Raw genomic sequence first — 20,015 nt, forward strand, 5'->3', positions numbered from 1 at the left:
TAGAATAGTCCAAATTCTGGATTTGGCTAATCACATACTTGGGGTGCCTTTTAACATGTTTCTCTAGCCTCTGTGTTTCCTATGAACTGGTAGTAGATATATAGAGCATCGGTGAGATTCATGTTGTGATTGCTGTTGTTTTTGGCAAGAGTACATTGTCTGGATATATTGTTTCCATAGGGGTTACAAAATAGTGATTTTTCTGATTCTTTTATTTCTACCAAATTTCTGAAGTGGAACTATTCTATCAAGTTAGAACTTTATTTCATCAGCTCTGTGTTTCCCCCGAAACATAGTTGCTATAAGAAGGGCAGGGTAAAGACTTGATTTTTTTTTTTTTTAATTTTTTTTTTTTCAACGTTTATTTATTTTTGGGACAGAGAGAGACAGAGCATGAATGGGGGAGGGGCAGAGAGAGAGGGAGACACAGAATCGGAAACAGGCTCCAGGCTCTGAGCCATCAGCCCAGAGCCCGACGCGGGGCTCGAACTCACGGACCGCGAGATCGTGACCTGGCTGAAGTCGGACGCTTAACCGACTGCGCCACCCAGGCGCCCCAAGACTTGATTTTTGATCCTTTTATTTTCCAATTCTCAGAATAATGAGCTTTATGCCATATATGACCGGTGAATTTTTTTGTTTTTGTTTTTGTTTTTGTTTCCAGAATCACCATGAACTCAAGGATTTTTATGTATTTTATTTCAACTCATTGCAGTCATTGTTATTTTGATGCTCAAATTTTCGTGTGTTTGGCTAGTGGAAGCCCTTTCAAGTTGGTTGCTGTGTCTTTCTAACTCCAGTGTTCTTTGATATCATCTTTCCTTTCTGGCGCAGGCCATATTTCAGGCTTTCCTTGAACTTTCCCCCATGCTATTGTTGGAATCTGGAACTCTGTTTCTCCAGGAAGCCCTATTTCCTTTTATTGGGAAATAATTGAGATTACAATATGGCCCTAGGGCACTAGTTGCTATTGGGCCAACACATTTTTCTCAATAGGTTTTAATAACCACTAGATTCTGTCTGGTTTATTCTTAATGTGTACTTTTTAATGTGTTTGAATTATTTTTTTTTTAAGTTTATTTATTTTGAGAGAGATAGTGTGTGCACACACAGAGGAAGAGCAGAGAGAGAACTAGAGAGAGAATCCCAAACAGGCAATGTACTCATTGTGGAGCCCGATGCCAGGGCTCCATCCCAGGACCATGAGATCATGACCTAAGCCGAAGTCAAGAGTTGGCTGCTAAACTGACTGAGCCACCTGGGAGCCCCTGAATTGTTTAATTTTTTTATAAAAAAAATTTTTTTTTACAAATGAAAAATTCTGTTTAATTATATTTAAGTATTTCTCAATGTGTCCAAAATTGTTTACAAGTTTTCCTTGTATTTATAACAAATCTGAATAGAAAATTTTAATAAAATATAAGTCTAATTTAAGAAAACTTTAAATGAACCATTCATGTTTAAACTCTAATATCAGTTATTTCTTGGCAGTTAGTAATTTTCTGTCAAATAATTATTCCAGGTTCATATTTAACCTTTAGTGTTATGCTTTTATCCCGAGACTGCATAAGAATATGCAAATTTAATGAAGAGAATGGTTTTTTTTTAGACACAGTGAAAATCTTCCAGTTTAGAAGGTTCTCACCTTGGATAAATAGGCACTTTTAGCCTCTAGGAGTATTTAATAAGGTGATTCTTAAATTTGCTCTGTATCCAAAGCATCTGAAGATCTTGTCAAAAGGAAAAGGAGTTCCCACTCAGAGACTTAACAGATTCAGAGTCTGTGAGCTGCCTTCTTCAGCTTTCTTGGTCATTCTAACGCACACACAAGTTTGAGAGTAAATCCTTTAGAAGGTTCTTGAATCAAGAGACTTTACAGTTTCTTCCTTGTCAGTCCTCTTTTTTTAATTTAATTTAATTTTTTATTTTTAAAAATTTACATCCAAATTAGTTAGCATATAGTGCAACAGTAGATTCCTTAGTGCTCCTTACCCGTTTAGCCCATCCCCCCCCTGCCCACACTCCTCCAGTAGCCCTCAGTTTGTTCTCCATAAATATGAGTCTCTTCTGTTTTGTCCCCCTCCCTGTTTTTATATTATTTTTGTTTCCCTTCCCTTATGTTCATCTGTTTTGTCTCTTAAAGTCCTCATGTGAGTGAAGTCATATGATTTTTGTCTTTCTCTTAGCATAATACCCTCCAGTTCCATTCACGTAGTTGAAAATGGCAAGATTTCATTCTTTTTGATTGCCGAGTAATACTCCATTGTGTGTGTGTGTGTGTGTGTATATATATATATATATGCACCACATCTTCTTATCCATTCATCCATTGATGGACATTTGGGCTCTTTCCATACTTTGACTATTGTTGATAGTGCTGCTATAAACATGGGGTGCATCTGAATTGTATTTAAATTAAAATCTGAATTTTAATCTTAATTTATTTTTAAGAGAGAGTGGGAGACACAGAATCTGAAGTAGGCTCCAGGCTCCGAGCTGTCAGCACAGAGCCTGATGCAGGGCTCGAACTCATGGACAGTGAGATCATGACCTGAGCTGAAGTCAGATGCTTAACTGACTGAGCCACCCAGGTGCTCCTGAATTGTTTATTTTCAAAAATACATTGTGTTGGGGGCTCAGTCGGTTAAGCATCTGACTTTGGCTCAGGTCATTATCTCTCGGTTTGTGGGTTCGAGCCCCACATCGGGCTCTGTGCTGATAGCTCAGAGCCTGGAGCCTTCTGTCTCTCTCTCTCTCTCTCTCTGTGTCCCTCCCCTCCATTCGTGTGCGTGCACGCACACGCTCTCTCTCTCTCTCTCTCTCTCTCTCTCTCTCAAAAATAAATAAATAAATAAAACATTAAAAAAAAATAGGGTCACCTGGGTGGCTCAGTTGGTTAAGTGTCTGACTTAGGCTCAGGTCATGATCTCATGGTTTGTGCTGACAGCGTAGAGCCTGGAGCCTGCCTCGGATTCTGTGTCTCTCTTTCTCTCTGCCTCTCCCCCACTTGAGCTCTGTCTGCCTGTCTGTCTCTCTCTCAAAAATGAATAAAAAATAAATAAAATAAAAATACATTTGTGTTCCCTTTTAAATTGGAAGCTATTTAAAGAATTATATATACTTAAACTTGACATATATATTATGTTCAGGAGCAAAATGGTAGCACCAATTAGCTTTGTATTTGGTGATAGCATACATTTGTAAATGGCAATATGAGAGAGTAAGAAAAATAACTTCTATTTCTGGTAATTTTCTTTATAAACTTTTTTTTTTTTTTTTTTGGTAAGTAAAAAAAAAAAGAAAAAAGTTTAGATGATCACAGCTTAGATTCTCCAAACTATGTTGGATAGTGATTTAACTCTTTATTGTTATAAAAAACAGTCACTTGGATCTTCCAGAAAATCATTTCTATTTGGTTTAGAAGTTTTTTATTTTTGGATATAGGTGGTTCTACTGTTTTGGGAATTCAAGAGTATTATAAAATTACTATGTTTTATACTTAGTGTATCTTTTCATCAAAGAAGCTTTCTTGGATCTTTAAAAGTTTAGGTTTTGTTTATTTGCTTCTAATTACTATATAACGATATATCTAAGCATAAAATAGTTTTTCTTTAAAAGTATCCTACAGATCAGATTTCTCACTAATTCTGATGTGAAAGTGCCTTCCATAATGTGTTCAATCTAATGAAGTTTATGGTGTTTAAAAATCGCTGCTTAAATCAATGAGTGACTTAGAAGGTTGTCTAGCTTTCCTGCCCCATTTTAACTCTACTTCATTCTGTGAATGAAATAAAGCATCATCTTATCTCTTGTACTCTTTCATTATGCACCAACTTGAGTAAAACTGAAGTTTTTCTCTTTATCTTAGATGAGAAGATAATTTATAAACTAAGTTTTTTCTCCTCTAGATTCTCTAAAAGCAAGTATAGAAAGATCCTATTAATATCAAAAAATAATAGGGGGTGCCTGGCTAGTTCATTTGGTTATAGCACATGACTCTTGATCTCAAGGTTGTGAGTTCAAATCCCACATTGGGCATGGAGGCTACTTAAAAAAATAGAGTAAATGCCATTGTTTGATAATCAAGTAATTTTATTATTTTTATTTTTATTATTCTCAGTTGAAATAGCTGGGAATTAATTTTTCTTGCCCCACATAAATGTAGAGGAAAACTACTTTGGTATAGCCCTTAAAAAGGAATTGATTTTGTTTTGACTTCTGGGGAAATTTTTTCACTCTGTTATATTGGTCTTGCATTTTATTTTTGCCTTGGAGACTGCAGAGCACAAGCTGAGAGTTGGGAAGAAGGATTGCTAGTACGGAAGAGCAGCAGTACCTCTTCTGCCCTCCTGCTTGAAGTCTCTAGCTTCTGCTGCAAAGTATGACTACTCCCTTTCCCCAGTTGTAAGAATGAGAGACAACGTCTTTTTTGGATTAGACTACTGGTCTGTCCAGTATAGAAGACTGTCTGTGAAGTTACTCCAAAGTGCTTGCCCTCATCATGGTGCATCTGTACCATCAAAGGGTGTTAGATCTCTGATAACTCCTTTTGTGGGAGAACAGAGTAATTGAACTCTGGGACTAAAAGGTTAGAGATAAACCCTCACCCTTTATTATATCATCTACCCATTTATTAACCTGTCATCTGCTCTTTTGTTTATTTCATCTGGTACTTCTTTTCCCTAAAGTAATTTTTGCTTGCCCTGGTTAAGGTTCATTTGTTCCATCAAAGATGTGTTAGGAGATCTCTGAGAACTTTATCTGTTCAGTGCATTTATTTTAATATTCTCTACTTGGAAGATTTAACATTATCTGCCAGCTTGGGGATTTGTCTGTTCATTACTCTGGACATATAGAAATAGAATAGTTCTAGGTTATTTAAGGAGCAGAGTTCCATTTTCTTGAAAGGGAATATAATGTATATATGTTTGTCTTTGTATATACATATGCACATATAGTTATATGTGCTTTATAAGCACAATGAAAGTCTGGAATCTTACAGAGCTCAAGAAACCATTGGAAATGGTTATGTTTGGGTATTGGCATTAGGAGGGACCGGGAAAGGAGAGGATTTTTTACTGTAAAGCTTTTTATATCCCTCAGTGCTTAAGAAATTGAAAAGAATTATGCAAATCTTTCTTTTATAGTAAAAATGTAGTATAATGATAATAAATATCTTCGGAATCCATTCTTACTCTTTATCTTCTGTTTACATTTCTGAATGATTGAAAATACATGGTGAATTAATGAAGTGTAGTGTGATATAATAAAAAAAAACTGTTTTGTGTTATGAACTTGCTTTATAAACGGTTAGTAATACCTTATTTGTGGAGAGATCTGTAGAGTGTTTGAGAGCTGACTATATGCTAGGAGTTGGGGTACTGAATGCTAGGCTCATTCATACTTATCTTGTTTTACTATCTTCTGTCTAGTTCGTGTGTAAGACCTCGCTCTTTTTTTTTTTTTTACAACCCTTTTTAAGGGTGTAAGTATTCACAGTACAAGATTTAAAAATCAAACAGAAGAATAAAGTAAAAAGTAAGTTTGCTTTCTCTTAGCCCCTCACTCTCCTCCAAAATTAACCATTGTTACTAGTTTCTTTTGTTTTTTCCAGAAATAGTACATATTCTAATCAGCTATTTATCTATCTATCTTTACGCATGCATATATATAATCATGTGATATATATTCTATATATAAATCATGGAATCATAATCATTTATAAAATCCTTTGATTACATATGACATGACTTTTTGCGTGTGTGTATGTAAAATTTCCCTCTCTTACCCATATGCCTCCACAATACATGCAATCATATTGTATATATATTTGTTCTGCAACTTAACATGACCCCTAAGATTCAGACAGTGACACTCATTTTTTATGCACCTTTATGTTCTGCAGCAGGAATAATTGTTCAAACATACTGATTGCATCATAGCATTCCCAACCTTTGCTAAAACAATTCAGGGCCTTCCTTTTCTCAGGTAAAGTCCAGCCACCTTAACCTGGCATACAAGACCTTGAATTGGTTCCTGCCCGCTTTGCTTGCCTCTTGAAACTCTTGGCTTAGACTTGGAGGGTTGGTCATCCTCCAACTTTTTTCAGTTTTTTAAACAGTTTATAACCTCTTCTCTGCAATCTACTTCCTCTGTTTTGTACTTTGGATAACTCCTACTTTTTTTTTCTTCTTTTAACAAATTTCTAACAGTCGTAGCATTTACAAAAATCCACAAGTAAAATAAGATTTAAAGAAATAAAGCAAAGTACAATTAAAAACTTCACTTTTTTCATAAGCATATAACATCCAAAAGAATATATGCTTAAAAAATGTGATTCTACTGGCTTACTTATTTCCTTTTTCACAATAAGGTTAATATAGGATTTGCTTATTTTTAATTTTTAATTTTGTATAATCAAAGTTATATAAATAGATTCAGTAATTAGTTCCTCAAAGTTATTATGAAAAACAGTAGTCCAGGTTCTGGTTCCAGATAAGATGGAGTAAGCACACTTCACCCTGTCTCTCCCACTGAATGCAGCTATAAAACCTGGACAGAGTGCTTGGAGTGGCTATTTGAGGACTCTGAAAAATAAATAGTAGGAGGCAGATTGGGGAAGAAGACCAGAATTCAAAGTACCACTGAACCGGCGGTGAGTTTACCATTTCTTTCCTTCCAGTATGCCCCAGCCTGAACTTAATGTATCCTGAAACTTGGAAGTGAGCATTATTAACACGACAGAAAAACTACCAGGAGAAGCCCTCTAGTTCTGACTCAAGGAGCTCCAGGAAGGGGTCTCCTAATGCTCAGAGAAAATGTGGCAATACCGCATCATTCTTTTTTTCTTCTTTTTTTCCTTTTCTTCATTTTCTTGCACCCCAGGCCTCAAGCAGTCCTTGGGAGCAGCTGCAATGGCCTCAGTGGGGGCAGGCAGGAGCCTAAATCTCAGAGGGAGGGGAAGTTTCCTCTCAGATTGGAGGAGCTCTGGTCTCAAGAGAGTGAGGTAAATCCCATGGCTTTTCTGCTCCCTCTGCTCTTTTTTTGTTGCTTGGCCCAGTCTTGAGGAGTACATGGCAGAGTGGGGTTAATGAAGCCTCAATTTTCTGCTGGAAAGCTGGAGAAGGAGAGCCCCGGGGAACCAAGAGATTGCAAGAAAATGAGGAGTTTGGGAAACTGACTACTTAAAGTTACTTATGGAATCATGAGTTGACTTCCAAGCTGTACCTACCTGAGTCTGATCCTAAACAGCATACAGAAACATTGAGGACTGAAATACGGTATAGACCACCCCTTAACTCCCAAACTAGACACTACGTGGGACAGTTATAAAACACATTCAGTATGACTACAGAGGGTTTGAAAACTGAATTGAAATTGGAAATAGAACCCACAGGAGGCTGGTCAGAACTTGAAATGTGAACCCAACTGATCAGTTATTGTCCAAAACAAAAACACCAACATTCTTAGTGGGACTTAAATAGGACCCAGAGTATCATAAAGTAGTATTCCAAGTGTCCAGAATACAATCTAGAATTACTCAGCTTAAAAAGAATCAGAAATATTGAACTCACATGGGAAAAGACACCTAACAGATGGTGATCACACATATGTTAAAATTATCTGAAAAACAGTTTTAAAATCAGCTATTATAACCATGTTCCAGGATTGAGCGAGAAGATAGAAAGTCTCTGCAAAGAAATAGAAGATATGAAGAACTAAATGGAGAATTTAGAACTAAGAAATACAATAATGGAAATGAAAACTCATTAAATCAGCTCAATAGCAGAGTAGACATGACAATGAAAGAGTCAGTGCACTTGAAAATAGATAAACAGAAATGATGTAATTTGAAAACAGAGGAAAACAGTTAAAAATAAAGAAATACACAGCCTCAGGGACCTACGAGACTATGATAAAGTCTTAAATTTGTATCATCAGAGACCCAGAATGAGAAGAGAATGAGTGTGGTCCATCAAAAATACTTGAAGAAATAATGACATAGAGATTGGAAAGAAGACATAAAACTGTCCCTATTTGCAGATGGCGTAATCATCTTTGTAGAAAATCCCAAGGAATCCACGAAAAAATTCCTAAAGTAGTGAGTTTAGCAAGTGATTCATGGTCAACTCAGAAAAAGCAATCATATTTCTATATGCTAGTGATAAACAATTAAAAACTGAATTTAAAAAACTTTACGTAGCTCCCCCAAAATGAAACACTCAGCTATAAATGTGACAAAATATGTGTAAGATCTCTATGCTGAGAATTATAAAACCCTGATTAAAAAAAAGAAAAGATTTAAGTAAATGGAGAAATACGTTGTATTCATGAATTTGAAGAATCGCTATAGTAATGATGGTGGTTTTCCCCAAATGATCTATGGATTTAAAGCAGTATTGATAAAAAAAAAAAAATCCCAACAGCACTCTGCCTAGTTATAAACTGATTCTACAATTTCTAAAGAAAGGGAAAGAACCTAGAATAGCCAAAACAATTTTGAAAAGGAAAAATGTTGGAAAAAATGAAACTACATGATTTAAAAACAGCATGATGCTATCATAATCAAGACTTTATTGGCAAAGGAAAGAGCTGTAACTCAATGAGATAGAATAGAGATTCCAGAAATAGGCCCACACAAATATGGCCGATAATTTTTTATAAAGTTGCAAAATGGAAAAGGAATAATCTTTTCAATAAGTGGCGTTGGAATAATTGGACATCAACATACAAAAATAATGAAGTTTGATCTAAACCAAACATATTATACAAAAATGAACTTAAAATGTACCACACATCTAAATTTGAGACATAAAGCTATATAACTTTTAGAAGAAAACGAGAAAATCTCTGTGTCCTGAGTGTAGACAAGAAGTTCTTTGACATGAGACCAAAAGCATGATTCATGAAAGAAGAAATCGATGAATTGGAGTTTATCAAATGAAAAACATTGCTTGTGAAGATGCTACTAAGAGAATGAAAAGACACATTATAGGCTGGAAGAAAATACTAGCAAGTCACATACCTGCAAAGGACTTATATTTGGAATATGTAAAGAACTTTGAAAACTCAATGGTAAGAAATAAGCCATTTAAAAATGTTTAATAGGCTTTGGCAAAGGGGATATAGAGTGGCAGATCAGCTCATGGAAAGATGTTTAGCATAACTAGCTATTAGGAGAATGCAAATTAAAACCATGGTAAGTTACCATTGCACATCCATTACGATGGCTTAAATTAAAACTGTTAACTGTACCAAGTACTGAGGAGGATGTGGAGCAACTGGAACTCTCACATTTTTGGTGGAGTTGCAAAATGATGCAGTTCTTCTAGAAAGCAATTAAGCAGATACTTACAAAAGTTAAATATGAATTTACTGTGTGATCCATCAATCCTACCCATAGGCATTTACCCTTGAGCAATAAAAATTTGTGTTCATATAAAAGCAGATACAAGAATATTTATATCACCTCTATTCTTGTCAAAAATGTATAATTCAAAGAGTGAATGGATAAATCAAGGGTGGTAAATCCACATACGGTGGCATACTGTTTGGCAATAAAAAAGTATGAACTCTTAATTCTCACAACTCCTGATTTCCTCTTCTTAGGGGAGTCTCTTCAGGGACCACCTAGTCAGCTCCAGTCAGGCATTTTTGATCTGTTCACAAGTATCATCCTTGGATCACACCTCAATGTCTTCCTGGGGATTCCCTTTGCTTCTTTTATATTGTATGCCTTGTTGAATCCCTTTTCTTTTGTGTTTATTCTCATTTAGTGAAGCACTTCTACTAGCTCCCTGAGTAAAGGATACATGGGAGGTATGTGTTTGGGACCTCTCTTGCATGTCTGAAAGTGTTTTTATCCTACTCTGATGTTCAAATGAAAAACTGGCTGGATTTAGAATTCTGTATGGAAAATAATTTTGCTTCCAAAATTTGTCTTCATACTCAGTGTTGTTAAGTATAATTCTATTATGATTCTTGTCACTTTGGCAATATCTAATTTTTTTCTCTTTTTCCCCCAGGGTTTTTCAATTTCATGATGATATGCCATGGTATGGGTGTGTTTTAATCTAGTATGCCTGTTTGTGTGCTTTAATTAAACTTGTGATCTGAAGGTTTCTCTTGGGAAGTTTTCTTGAATTATTTTGTTGATGGTTTCCACCCCCTTCATCATTATTATTATTATTATTATTATTATTATTATTATTATTATTTTCCTTATACTGGGCCTTGGAATGGTTCCCTAATTCTTGGTTTCTTCTCTCTTATTTTTACATATGCTTGTTCGTACATATCTGTGATAGACAAGTACATTTTTTAAGTAGGGTAATGAAATTGTGCTTATTTTATTCATTCTAACCACAAAAGCCTGGTAGTTTTAAATTGGCAGTTGTGATAGAATAGAGAGTTTTGTTTAAAAGGTAGAATTCCCTGTGATGGCTATCTAGATTGAAGAGATGGAAACTTTTGCCTTTGACTCCTGGTGAGCTACTATAACCTAGGTAATTGTTAGATGGGCAGCCTCGTGAGTGCTAAGAGGAGCCTTTGTTCCTTAAACTCCTTGGCTCAATTTTTTTCTGGGGACTTGGTTTAGAGGGCTCACCACTTTTGTTTTGTTTTGTTTTGTTTTGTTTTGTTTTGTTTTACCGATAGGTTAACTCAGTCAAGCTCTAAGCTCTGTGATGCATTCTAATCCATCGAATTTATTGATTTCTCACAGTGCTTATTCTTTGTTCTTAGAAGCTATCATTTGATCTCATATTGTCATATTGTATAGTGAGTTCATTTCTTTCAACAAAATTGTAGATTCTTTGAGGACAGGACCCATGCCTTTTATTTTTCTGTCTTCCTTGGTATAAGTACTTCATGAACTGTTTTTGTTAGGTTGGGTGTGGTTTGTTTGGTGGTGGTGCAAGTGGGTAAATAAGAGGAGTAAATGATAGGTGGGTAAGGAAGCTAGGACTGATTTTCTTGTGTCTTTGGCAGTACAGTAGCCCAGCTTTGCAGAATCCCAGTATTTGCTAGTTTGCCACTGAGCTGGAATTTATTCTTTAAGTTACAGAGCATCCCCATTAGTGGGTTTGGGATACTTTTAACTCAGCTCTTCACTTTATTACTAAATGGCTTTTTTATTTTGAAAGGAAAATGATTGATGCCTCTTTCTGATTTTTTTTTACTGTCTTCTATCATATAAAAATAACATACAGTTATTTGCCTTTTGCATGACATTATTATTCATTAATATTTAATGCTAGGATGTAGACCACCACACCATCACTTGCCATAGCTTTTTAAGCCCTTGGATTGAAAGCAAAGGTAGTAAATTATCATTTGAAATTGTAGGAACACCATTTGCAACTACGTGGATGGAACTGGAGGGTATTATGCTAAGTGAAATTAGTCAGAGAAAGACAAAAATCTTATGACTTCACTCATATGAGGACTTTAAGAGACAAAACAGATGAACATAAGGGAAAGGAAACAAAAATAATATAAAGACAGGGAGGGAGACAAAACAGAAGACACTCATAAATATGGAGAACAAACTGAGGGTTGCTGGAGGGGTGTGGGAGGAGGGATGGGCTAAATGGGTAAGGGTCATTAAGGAATCCTGAAATCATTGTTTCATTATATGCTAACTAATTTGGAGGTAAATTTAAAAAAAAAAATTAAATTAAAAAAATGAAGTAAGAACAAGAAGATTCATTAGGTTTTATGCATTTATTTTAAAGTACCAGCATATCTATTTCTTTAAAAAAATATCTTGGACAGTAAGGAAGGGTTTCTCACTACTTGCCTTAGATGAGTAAAAATCCTATTTAATATCACAATTAAAATCGGTGTTTAACTACCAAGGTTCCATCTTGCGTATAATATCCAAAGATAGTATCTACCTATTTAAATTAAGTCTACTTCTTACTGTCTTTTTTGGGTGGAGATATCACGGATTATTTCATTTTGCGCAGTTTGGTGACAGACCACAAACATTCCTTACTGGGTTATATTGGTCAAGAGCTAGAAAATTAAGAGAAGGACTTAGTGGTGGTATTTTGAAGGGTTGGTAAAGATTTGGTTTGTATATTCAGAATTCCTTTCCTCTCTTAAAGGATTTCTTTAACATAAGAGACATATAAACACGAAGTTAAAATTGCTTTGTTATATACTTCCATCCTATATTTTCTTGAGGTCAACCATCTATGACTTTTAGTGATCAGCGCTACCTTGCTGATTGTCTTCTTTCTCTGCTTTCGTCTCTGCACCAGACTTGATCGCTCTTTTTCAACTCTGGGAAACTTACTTTAATTTTCTTGTTTTTTCCCCTCAGGTCTTTGGTAGGTGACTAATTTGCTAATACCTGAAAATCTAATCCTGAATTTTAATTGGTTGATATTACCTCTTACAGGGATACTTAGATTTAAGAGTTGTATTTGATTTGAGGAAATGAGGTTGAGGGGAAAATGTGAGCAAAAACCAAAGTAGCACATTTGAGAAGGAGAATAAAAAAAGAAACTGGCTTCATTAGCGTGTATGATACATGTTGAAGAACTGAGGTTTGGTAAGTAATGTAGAATTAATTGTGAATTCCAGGTTCACCATTTCATTTCATTTCATTGCATTGCATTTATTTTTCCAGAAAATAAATGTTTAAAAACTTTTAATCCCAGTACAATAACATAGAGCATTATATTAGTTTCAGGTGTACGATATAATGATTCAACAATTATATACATTACTCAGTGCTCGTCATAATAAGTATACTCTTAATCTCCTTCACCTCTTTCACCTGCCCTCCCCCCCCCCCCCCCCACCATCCACTTCTTCTCTGGTAACCACCAGTTTGTTCTCTGTAGTTAACAGTTCATTTTTTGTTTGTTTGTCTCCTTTTTTTTCTTTGTTTATTTGCTTTGTTTCTTTAATTCCACATATGTGTGAAATCATATGGTATTTACCTGTCTCCGGTTGACTTCTTTCACTTAGCATTATATCCTCTAGATCCATCCACGTTTTTGCAAATGGCAAGATTTTATTCTTTTTTATGGCTAGGTAATATTCCATTGTGTGCACGCATACATGTGTGCATGTGTGTGTGTATCTTATATCTTCTTCATCCATTCATCTGTCGATACACACTTGGGTTGCTGCCATAATTTGGCTATTGTAAATAATGCTGCAATAAACATAGTGGTGCATACATCTTTTTGAATTAGTGTTTTTGTATTCTTTGGGTAAATACCCAGTAGTGTGATTACTGGATTGTAGGGTGGTCCTAGTTTTAATTTTTTGAGGAACCTCCATACCGTTGTCCACAGTGGCTGCACCAGTTTGCATTCCCACCAACAGGTTCCTTTTTCTCCACATCCTTGCCAACACTTGTTGTTTCTTGTGTTGTTGATTTTAGCCATTCTAACAGTGTGATATCTCTTTATAATTTTGATTTGCATTTCCCTGATGGTTATTGATGTTGAGCATCTTTTCATGTGGGCTATCTATATGGCTTCCTTGGAGAAATGTCTTCATGTTTCTGACCATTTTTAATTGAATTATTTGGGGTTTTTTTGGTGTTGAGTTGTATGTTTTTTACGTATTTTAGATAACTCCTTATTGGATATGTCATTTGCATATATCTTCTCCCATTTAGTAGGTTGCCTTAGTTTTATTTTTTCCTTTGCTGTGCAGAGATTTTAATTTTGATGTAGTCCCAGTAGTTTATTTTTGTTTTTGTTATCCTTGTCTTAAGAGAAGTTCTCTTAAGATATGCCTATATGTTCTCTTCTAGGAATTTTATGGTTTCAGGTCTCACATTTAAGTCTTTAATCCATTTTGAGTTTATTTTTGTGTATGGTGTAAGAAAGTGGTCCAGTTTCATGCTTTTACATGTAACTGACCAGTTTTCCCAGCACAATTTGTTGAAGAGACTCTGTTTCCCATTGTATATTCTTGCCTCCTTTGTCATAGATTAATTGACCATATAATCATGGGTTTTTTCTAGGTTTCTCTTTTCTTTTCCATTGATCTGTATGTCTGTCTTTGTGCTAGTACCATACTGTTTTGATTTCTTCAGCTTTGTAGTATATCTTGAAATCTGGATCGTGATACCTCTAGTTTTGTTCTACGTTTTCAAGATTGTGTTGTCTATTCAGGGCCTTTTCTGGTTCCATATAAATTTTAGGATTATTTGTTCTAGTTTTGTGAAAAATGCTGTTGGTATTTTGACAGGGATTGCATTAAATCTGTAGATTGCCCTAGGTAGTTTGGACATTTTAACAATATTTGTTCTCCCAATCTCTGAGCATGGACTATCTTCCATTTGTTATGTCATCTTCAAAATCATCAGTGTTTTATAGTTTTCAGAGTATAGATCTTTTACCTGTTTGGCTAAGTTTATTCCTAGGTGTTTTGGTATTTTTGGTGCAATTGTAAATGGGGTTGTTTTCTTAATTTTTATTTCTGCTACTTCATTGTCTATAGAAATGCAATGGATTTCTGTATATTAATTTTGTGTCCTGAGACCTTATTGAATTCATTTATCAGTTTTAGTAGTTTTGTGGTGGAGTCCTTCACCATTTTAATGGTCTTTATGTAGGCATTATTGTTTATGGTTTCTTAAGTAGGCAAATGACATGATATTCCAAACAGTATTTGGGGAAATTATCCTATGAATAGTGTGTGGCCGGTGACATATGGGACATTCTTGGCCTAGTCCAGTGAAGTACAATCAGATTTGACAGAATGGAGGGAGTCTAGAAGAGACACTGCTAAGTGAGCCTGTCAGTAAATAATAGGTGGTAATTCATTAGAGCATGCATCATCAGAGGAGTCCAATAGTATGTTTATAAAAGATAGGTGAAGCACAGGACAAGGCAAGCTCGTGCTTGTCATTCTAAGGTAGACATTTGGCCCACCCTGTAGGGGTGGGGAGAGGGGCAGTAGAGCAGAGAAGAAGGAGCCAAATGGCCTTAGGCCTAGAAAGTCCAGGGTGCTAGATAGTTTATGAAAGGCTTATTTTCATTCTCCCTTCCTTCTTTCCTTCTTAGACACCTGTTAAATGTGAACCATTGTGCTAGGAACTGGGGTTATAAATAAGGGATGGTCTTTGTCCTCAGGGGTTCACAATCAAGTCAGACTGATACAGAGGGTGAATAATGATGTTATAGACGAAAAGTTATAAAAAATGTATAAAATTTATTAAAAAGATCCATAGGAGCATTGAGAAGGGAACAAAAGAGAAACGAGAGAGAAGCTCAGTTGTCAGAGCCAAGGAGTTAGGTCAGGACAAGTCGAAGCGGCAAGGGTGAATGGTTGATGACATCTAGAGTATTGTGGTGGTTAGAGCTCCATAAATGTTTCCTGCTGAGCCTGAGGAGAAAGTGAGGGGGGTTTGAGTCTTTAGGTGATAAGTAAGTGGCACCAGTAATATAGAGAGAAAGGATATAGTGGCAGGGAACGAACAAGGGCTTTAAAGTATTTGGGAAACATGATACAAAAGACTCCAGATAAATGGCTCTATGACATAGTGATGTCCTAGGCCAAGGTAGGAAGTCCCAGGAGTGGATGGAGAGCAGATGGACAAAAGATAAGAATTGACAATTCGCAAGAAAGAAAACCTAAGCAATAAAGAGATGAAAAGATGCTCAACCTTACTAGTAATAAAGAAACTCAAAATATATAGCAAAACACTGTTTCATACCCATTGGATTGGCAAAAACAAAAATGTCTGACAGCTCCAAGTGTTGGTGAGGACAGAGAAATGGGAACTTACTCAAGTCCTGATAGCATCAGTATAAATTGGTACAACCACTGTGGAAGGCAATTTGTGCCTATTATTTAATGAAGAGGCTAGCAGCCATTTATCATTCTTTCTGTGTCAGGCCTTGTTTTAAGTGTATGCTTTTAAAAAATATATTATTTGATTTAATTTTTCTTTAACTTTCCCCTGATTTTATAGTTGAGGAAATAGAGCTTAAGAGAGGTTAAATAATCTGTCCACACAGTCAAAAAAGTAGTGAATAAAAGAGCTAGGATTTTAGCTTAGATCTGTCTCTTTCTAAAATTTGTGTTCATAATCACTAACGATAATAGGAAGCATATATAGAGCATTTACTGTGTGCCAGGCAGTATATTTAATATTAGACATACCTTACCTGATTTACCTGTGTAATAATAACTCTTTGAGGTTAAGAATTTTTGTTACCCATCATGTGGCTTTTAGAAATTAAGTAACAAGCTAGCAAGTGAAAAAGCTGTATTTAATTCCAGTGATCTTGACCACATGAACTTTTCTTCCACATCATATTGAAGGATCCAGAGGTGTAGGATAGACTACAGGTATATTTTGACCCGGATTCTCTTTTTTTCCCCCTCTCAGTTTTACTGAGATAAGTATAATTGACATATAACTTTGTATTATATACAACATAAAGATTTGATACATGTATATACTGCAAAATAACCACAAGTTTAGTTTAGTTTATCACCTCACAGTTTTTCTTTCTTGTGATAAGAACTTTTTTTTTTAACTTTGAGGGTTTTTTTTTTTAAGTTTATTTATTTATTTTGAGAAAGCATGTGGAAGGAGCAGCCAGAGAGAGAGAATCCCAAGCAGGCTTTTGCGCCATCAGTGTGGAGCCAAAATGAGGGGCTTGAACTCACGAACCGTGATTTGTTTCCATGTCTTGGCTATTATAGGTAATGTGGCATTGAACGTGGGCGTGGGATGTCTCTTAACGATAGTAATTTCATTTCTTTGGGTATATACCAACAAGTGGAATGGCTAGATCATATGCTAGTTCTATTTTTAATTAAAAAAAATTTTAAATTCCAGTGTAGTTAATGTACAGTGCTATATTAGTCTCAGGTGTACAATATAGAGATCCAACAGTTCTATATATTACTTAGTGCTTATCAAGACAATCCCGCTCCTAATTCCCTTCACCTATTTCACCCATCCTCCCACACACCTCCCTTCTGGTAACCATTTGTTTGTTCTCTGTACTTAAGAGTCTGTTTTTTGGTTTGTCTCTTTTTTTTTTCTTTGTTCATTTGTTTCTTAAGAAACTTCTAAAGTTTATTTATTCATTTTGAGAGAGACAGAGACAGTGTTGAACAGGGCAGGGGCAGACAGAGGGAGAGAGAGAGAATCCCAAGCACTGTCAGCATGGAGCCTGATGCAGGGCTCGAACTCAGGAACTGCTAATCACGACTTCAGCCAAAACCAAGTGGTGGACGCTTAACTGACTGAGCCAAATCTCTGTAATATTTTCCATAGTGGCCACACCAATGTACATTCCTAGGAGTAGTGCCCAAGGATTCGCTTTTCTCCACATCCTTACCAACACTTGTTATTTCTTATCATTTTGATAATAGCCATTCTAATGGGTGTGAGATAATATTTCTTTGTGGTTTTGATTTGCATTTCTCTGATGATTAATGATATTGAACACTTTTTCATGTACCTGTTGCCCATTTTACTATTTTCTTTGGAAAAATGTCTCTTCAGGTCCTCTACCCATTTTTAAGTTGGATTGTTTGTTCTTTTTTGCTGTTGAGTTGTATGAGTTCTATATTTTGGATATTAACTACTTATCAGATATATGATTTGCAAATATTTTCTCCCAGCTGGTTGCTTTTTCATTTTGTTGATGGTTTCCTTTGTTGTGCAGAAGCTTTATAACTTGATATGGTCCCACTTGTTTATTTTTGCTTTTGTCATCTTTGCTTTTGATGTCAAATTTAAAAAATCATTGCCAAGACCAGTGTCAAGGAGCTTACCCTCTATGTTTTCTTCTATCAGTTTTATGGTTTCATGTTTTACATTCAAGTCTTTAATCTATCTTGAGTTGATTTTTGTGTATGATATAAGATAGCATCTGGTTTTCATTCTTTCACATACGGCTGACAGTTTTTGTATGTGATTATCTCTTCCATATTGTAGAAATAATTCTCATGCTTATTTCCTTCATGGTTGAGAGATAGTTGCTGATAGCAACTGGAAAGGAGCTCCATTCTTTCTCTTTAAAAATAACATCTCTTCTCATAAGTGTCATATGAAACTATTGAGTTTTCCTCTGATTAGAACATTCCTGAAACAGTCTTGTCAGGGGCGCCTGGGTGGCTCAGTCGGTTAAGCGTCCGACTTCGGCTCAGGTCATGATCTCGCAGTCTGTGGGTTCGAGCCCCGCGTCGGGCTCTGTGCTGACAGCTCAGAGCCTGGAGCCTGCTTCCGATTCTGTGTCTCCCTCTTTCTCTGACCCTCCCCTGTTCATGCTCTCTGTCTGTCTCAAAAATAAATAAATGTTAAAAAAAAATTTTTTTTTAATTAAAAAAAAAGAATCTCGTCAGGGTAATGTCACGCATTGATTGCTTTAAGTCTTGAATATTTAGTTTTCTTTCCCTCAACAAATTGATCTCTATAATAAAAGAGAAATTTCTCTATTACTCTGATTGGCTTAGAACAATTAATGTCCAACCTTGGGCCTGGAAGTAGATCAAGCCCATAGAGACAGTAGATACATGATAAAGGAAGATCATTCCCCAAGGGTAATTTGGGTCTGTTATTAAGGGGGAATGAGTGCTGGATAGTTAATCAATATGATGCTTTATAAATATACTATATCATTTAATTTTCTCAGTAGTTCTGAGGAAATTGAGACTTAAGCTTCCATAATTATTAATGGCAGAGTTCAGATTTAATTCTAATCTAGTGCTTGCTTTATTTCTTTCCATCTGTCTTGTGTCTCCTTCAAAGAAAAATAATAAGTTGTCCCACTGGTGTATGGCATTCATGACCCTATCTTCTAAGATTCCAAAGTGATTTTCTGTAGATTTCCTTAATTAAAACTTAATCATCATAAGATACCAAAAGTTATGGGGTACAGTTTAAGTAGTACGCTTAAAAAGCAGCATATAGCAGTAAACACCTAAATTAAGAAGCCAGAAAGATCTCCAGTACATTGTCTAACCTTCCACCTTATGACACTAAAGAAGGAAGAGCAAATTAAACCTAAAGCAGGCAGAGCCAGCCTGGCTGGCTCAGTCAGTAGTGTGACTCTTGATCTCAGGACCATGAGTTCAAGCCCCAGGTTGGGCATAGAAAAGAAAACAAAACAAAGAAACCTAAAGCAGGCAGAAGGAAGTAAATAATAAAGATTATAGTGGAGATGAGAAAAACAAGGGGGAAATCCACAAAGCCAAAAATTGGTTCTTTGAATAAAATGAACACTATTAACAAACCTTTAGCTAGAAACACTAAGGAAAAATAGAGAAGAATCAAGTTATTAAAATCAGGAACGAAAGAGGGAACATTTCTGTTGACCTTACGGAAATAAAAATGATTATAATAAGGGAATACTACATAGTACATGGCAACAAATTAACCTACATGAAATGGACAATGGATGAATTGTGTGGTATGTTAATGTTTCAATAAAGGTATAAAAAACTTATTCATTGTTTAGTTAGTATGTATCCTGTGCAGAGCTGCGTACTAGAGTACGAACATAATATAGCCTGAAGATGCTGAAATTAAGTTTATATATCTATTATATTCTGGTGCCTTTGTGTACAGTAATGAGAATCTGTGGGAATTAAGTAGGAATAAAATGAGGGTTGGCTTGGTTATCATTCCTACACAAGATAGTCCTGCTCTACAGCATCATTAAGATTATATAGATGTCAGGGCACCTTGTCTGCTCAGTTGGTTAAGTGTCCGACCCTTGGTTTTGGCTCAGGTCATAATTTAATGGTTCCATGAAGTTTGAGCCCTATGATGGGCTCTGCACTGGCAGCATGGAGCCTGCTTGGGATTCTCTCTCCGTCTTTCTCTCTGCCCTTTCCCCACTTGCACTGTCTCTGTCTCCCAAATAAATAAACTTAAAAAAAAAAAAAGATTATTTAGATGTCATGGGGGTGTATGGATGGCTCAGTCGGTAGACTGTGCAACTCTTGATCTTGGAGTTTTGAATTCAAGCCCCACATTGGGTGCAGAGATAACTTAAAAATAAAATCTTAAAAAA

The 20,015-nt window shown here is 35.7% G+C and overlaps 1 protein-coding gene across 6 annotated transcripts in view; it reads left to right on the plus strand.

Moving 5' to 3' along the window:
- The window catches only part of TTBK2 (tau tubulin kinase 2), a 166,055-nt gene that overhangs the window by 49,751 nt on the left and 96,289 nt on the right, over window positions 1-20,015 (plus strand). Inside the window, exons 2-4 of one of the 6 annotated variants that reach the window (XM_045448018.1) lie at window positions 5,483-5,538; window positions 6,544-6,655; window positions 6,886-7,006. The exons of 3 other annotated variants lie outside the window; for them this stretch is intronic. Coding sequence is in view for 1 of the 3 variants with exons in the window: in XM_045448016.1 (XP_045303972.1) it covers window positions 10,040-10,055 (16 nt within the window). In the remaining 2 variants the exon portion in view is untranslated. Of the gene's footprint in view, window positions 1-5,482; window positions 5,539-6,543; window positions 6,656-6,885; window positions 7,007-10,025; window positions 10,056-20,015 lie in introns of those variants that run through there. 2 more of the 6 variants (XM_045448017.1, XM_045448016.1) reach the window with 2 other exon arrangements.

The sequence above is a fragment of the Leopardus geoffroyi genome, chromosome B3, assembly GCF_018350155.1.
Source record: "Leopardus geoffroyi isolate Oge1 chromosome B3, O.geoffroyi_Oge1_pat1.0, whole genome shotgun sequence".
In the NCBI taxonomy this organism is placed as follows: Eukaryota; Metazoa; Chordata; class Mammalia; order Carnivora; family Felidae; genus Leopardus; species Leopardus geoffroyi.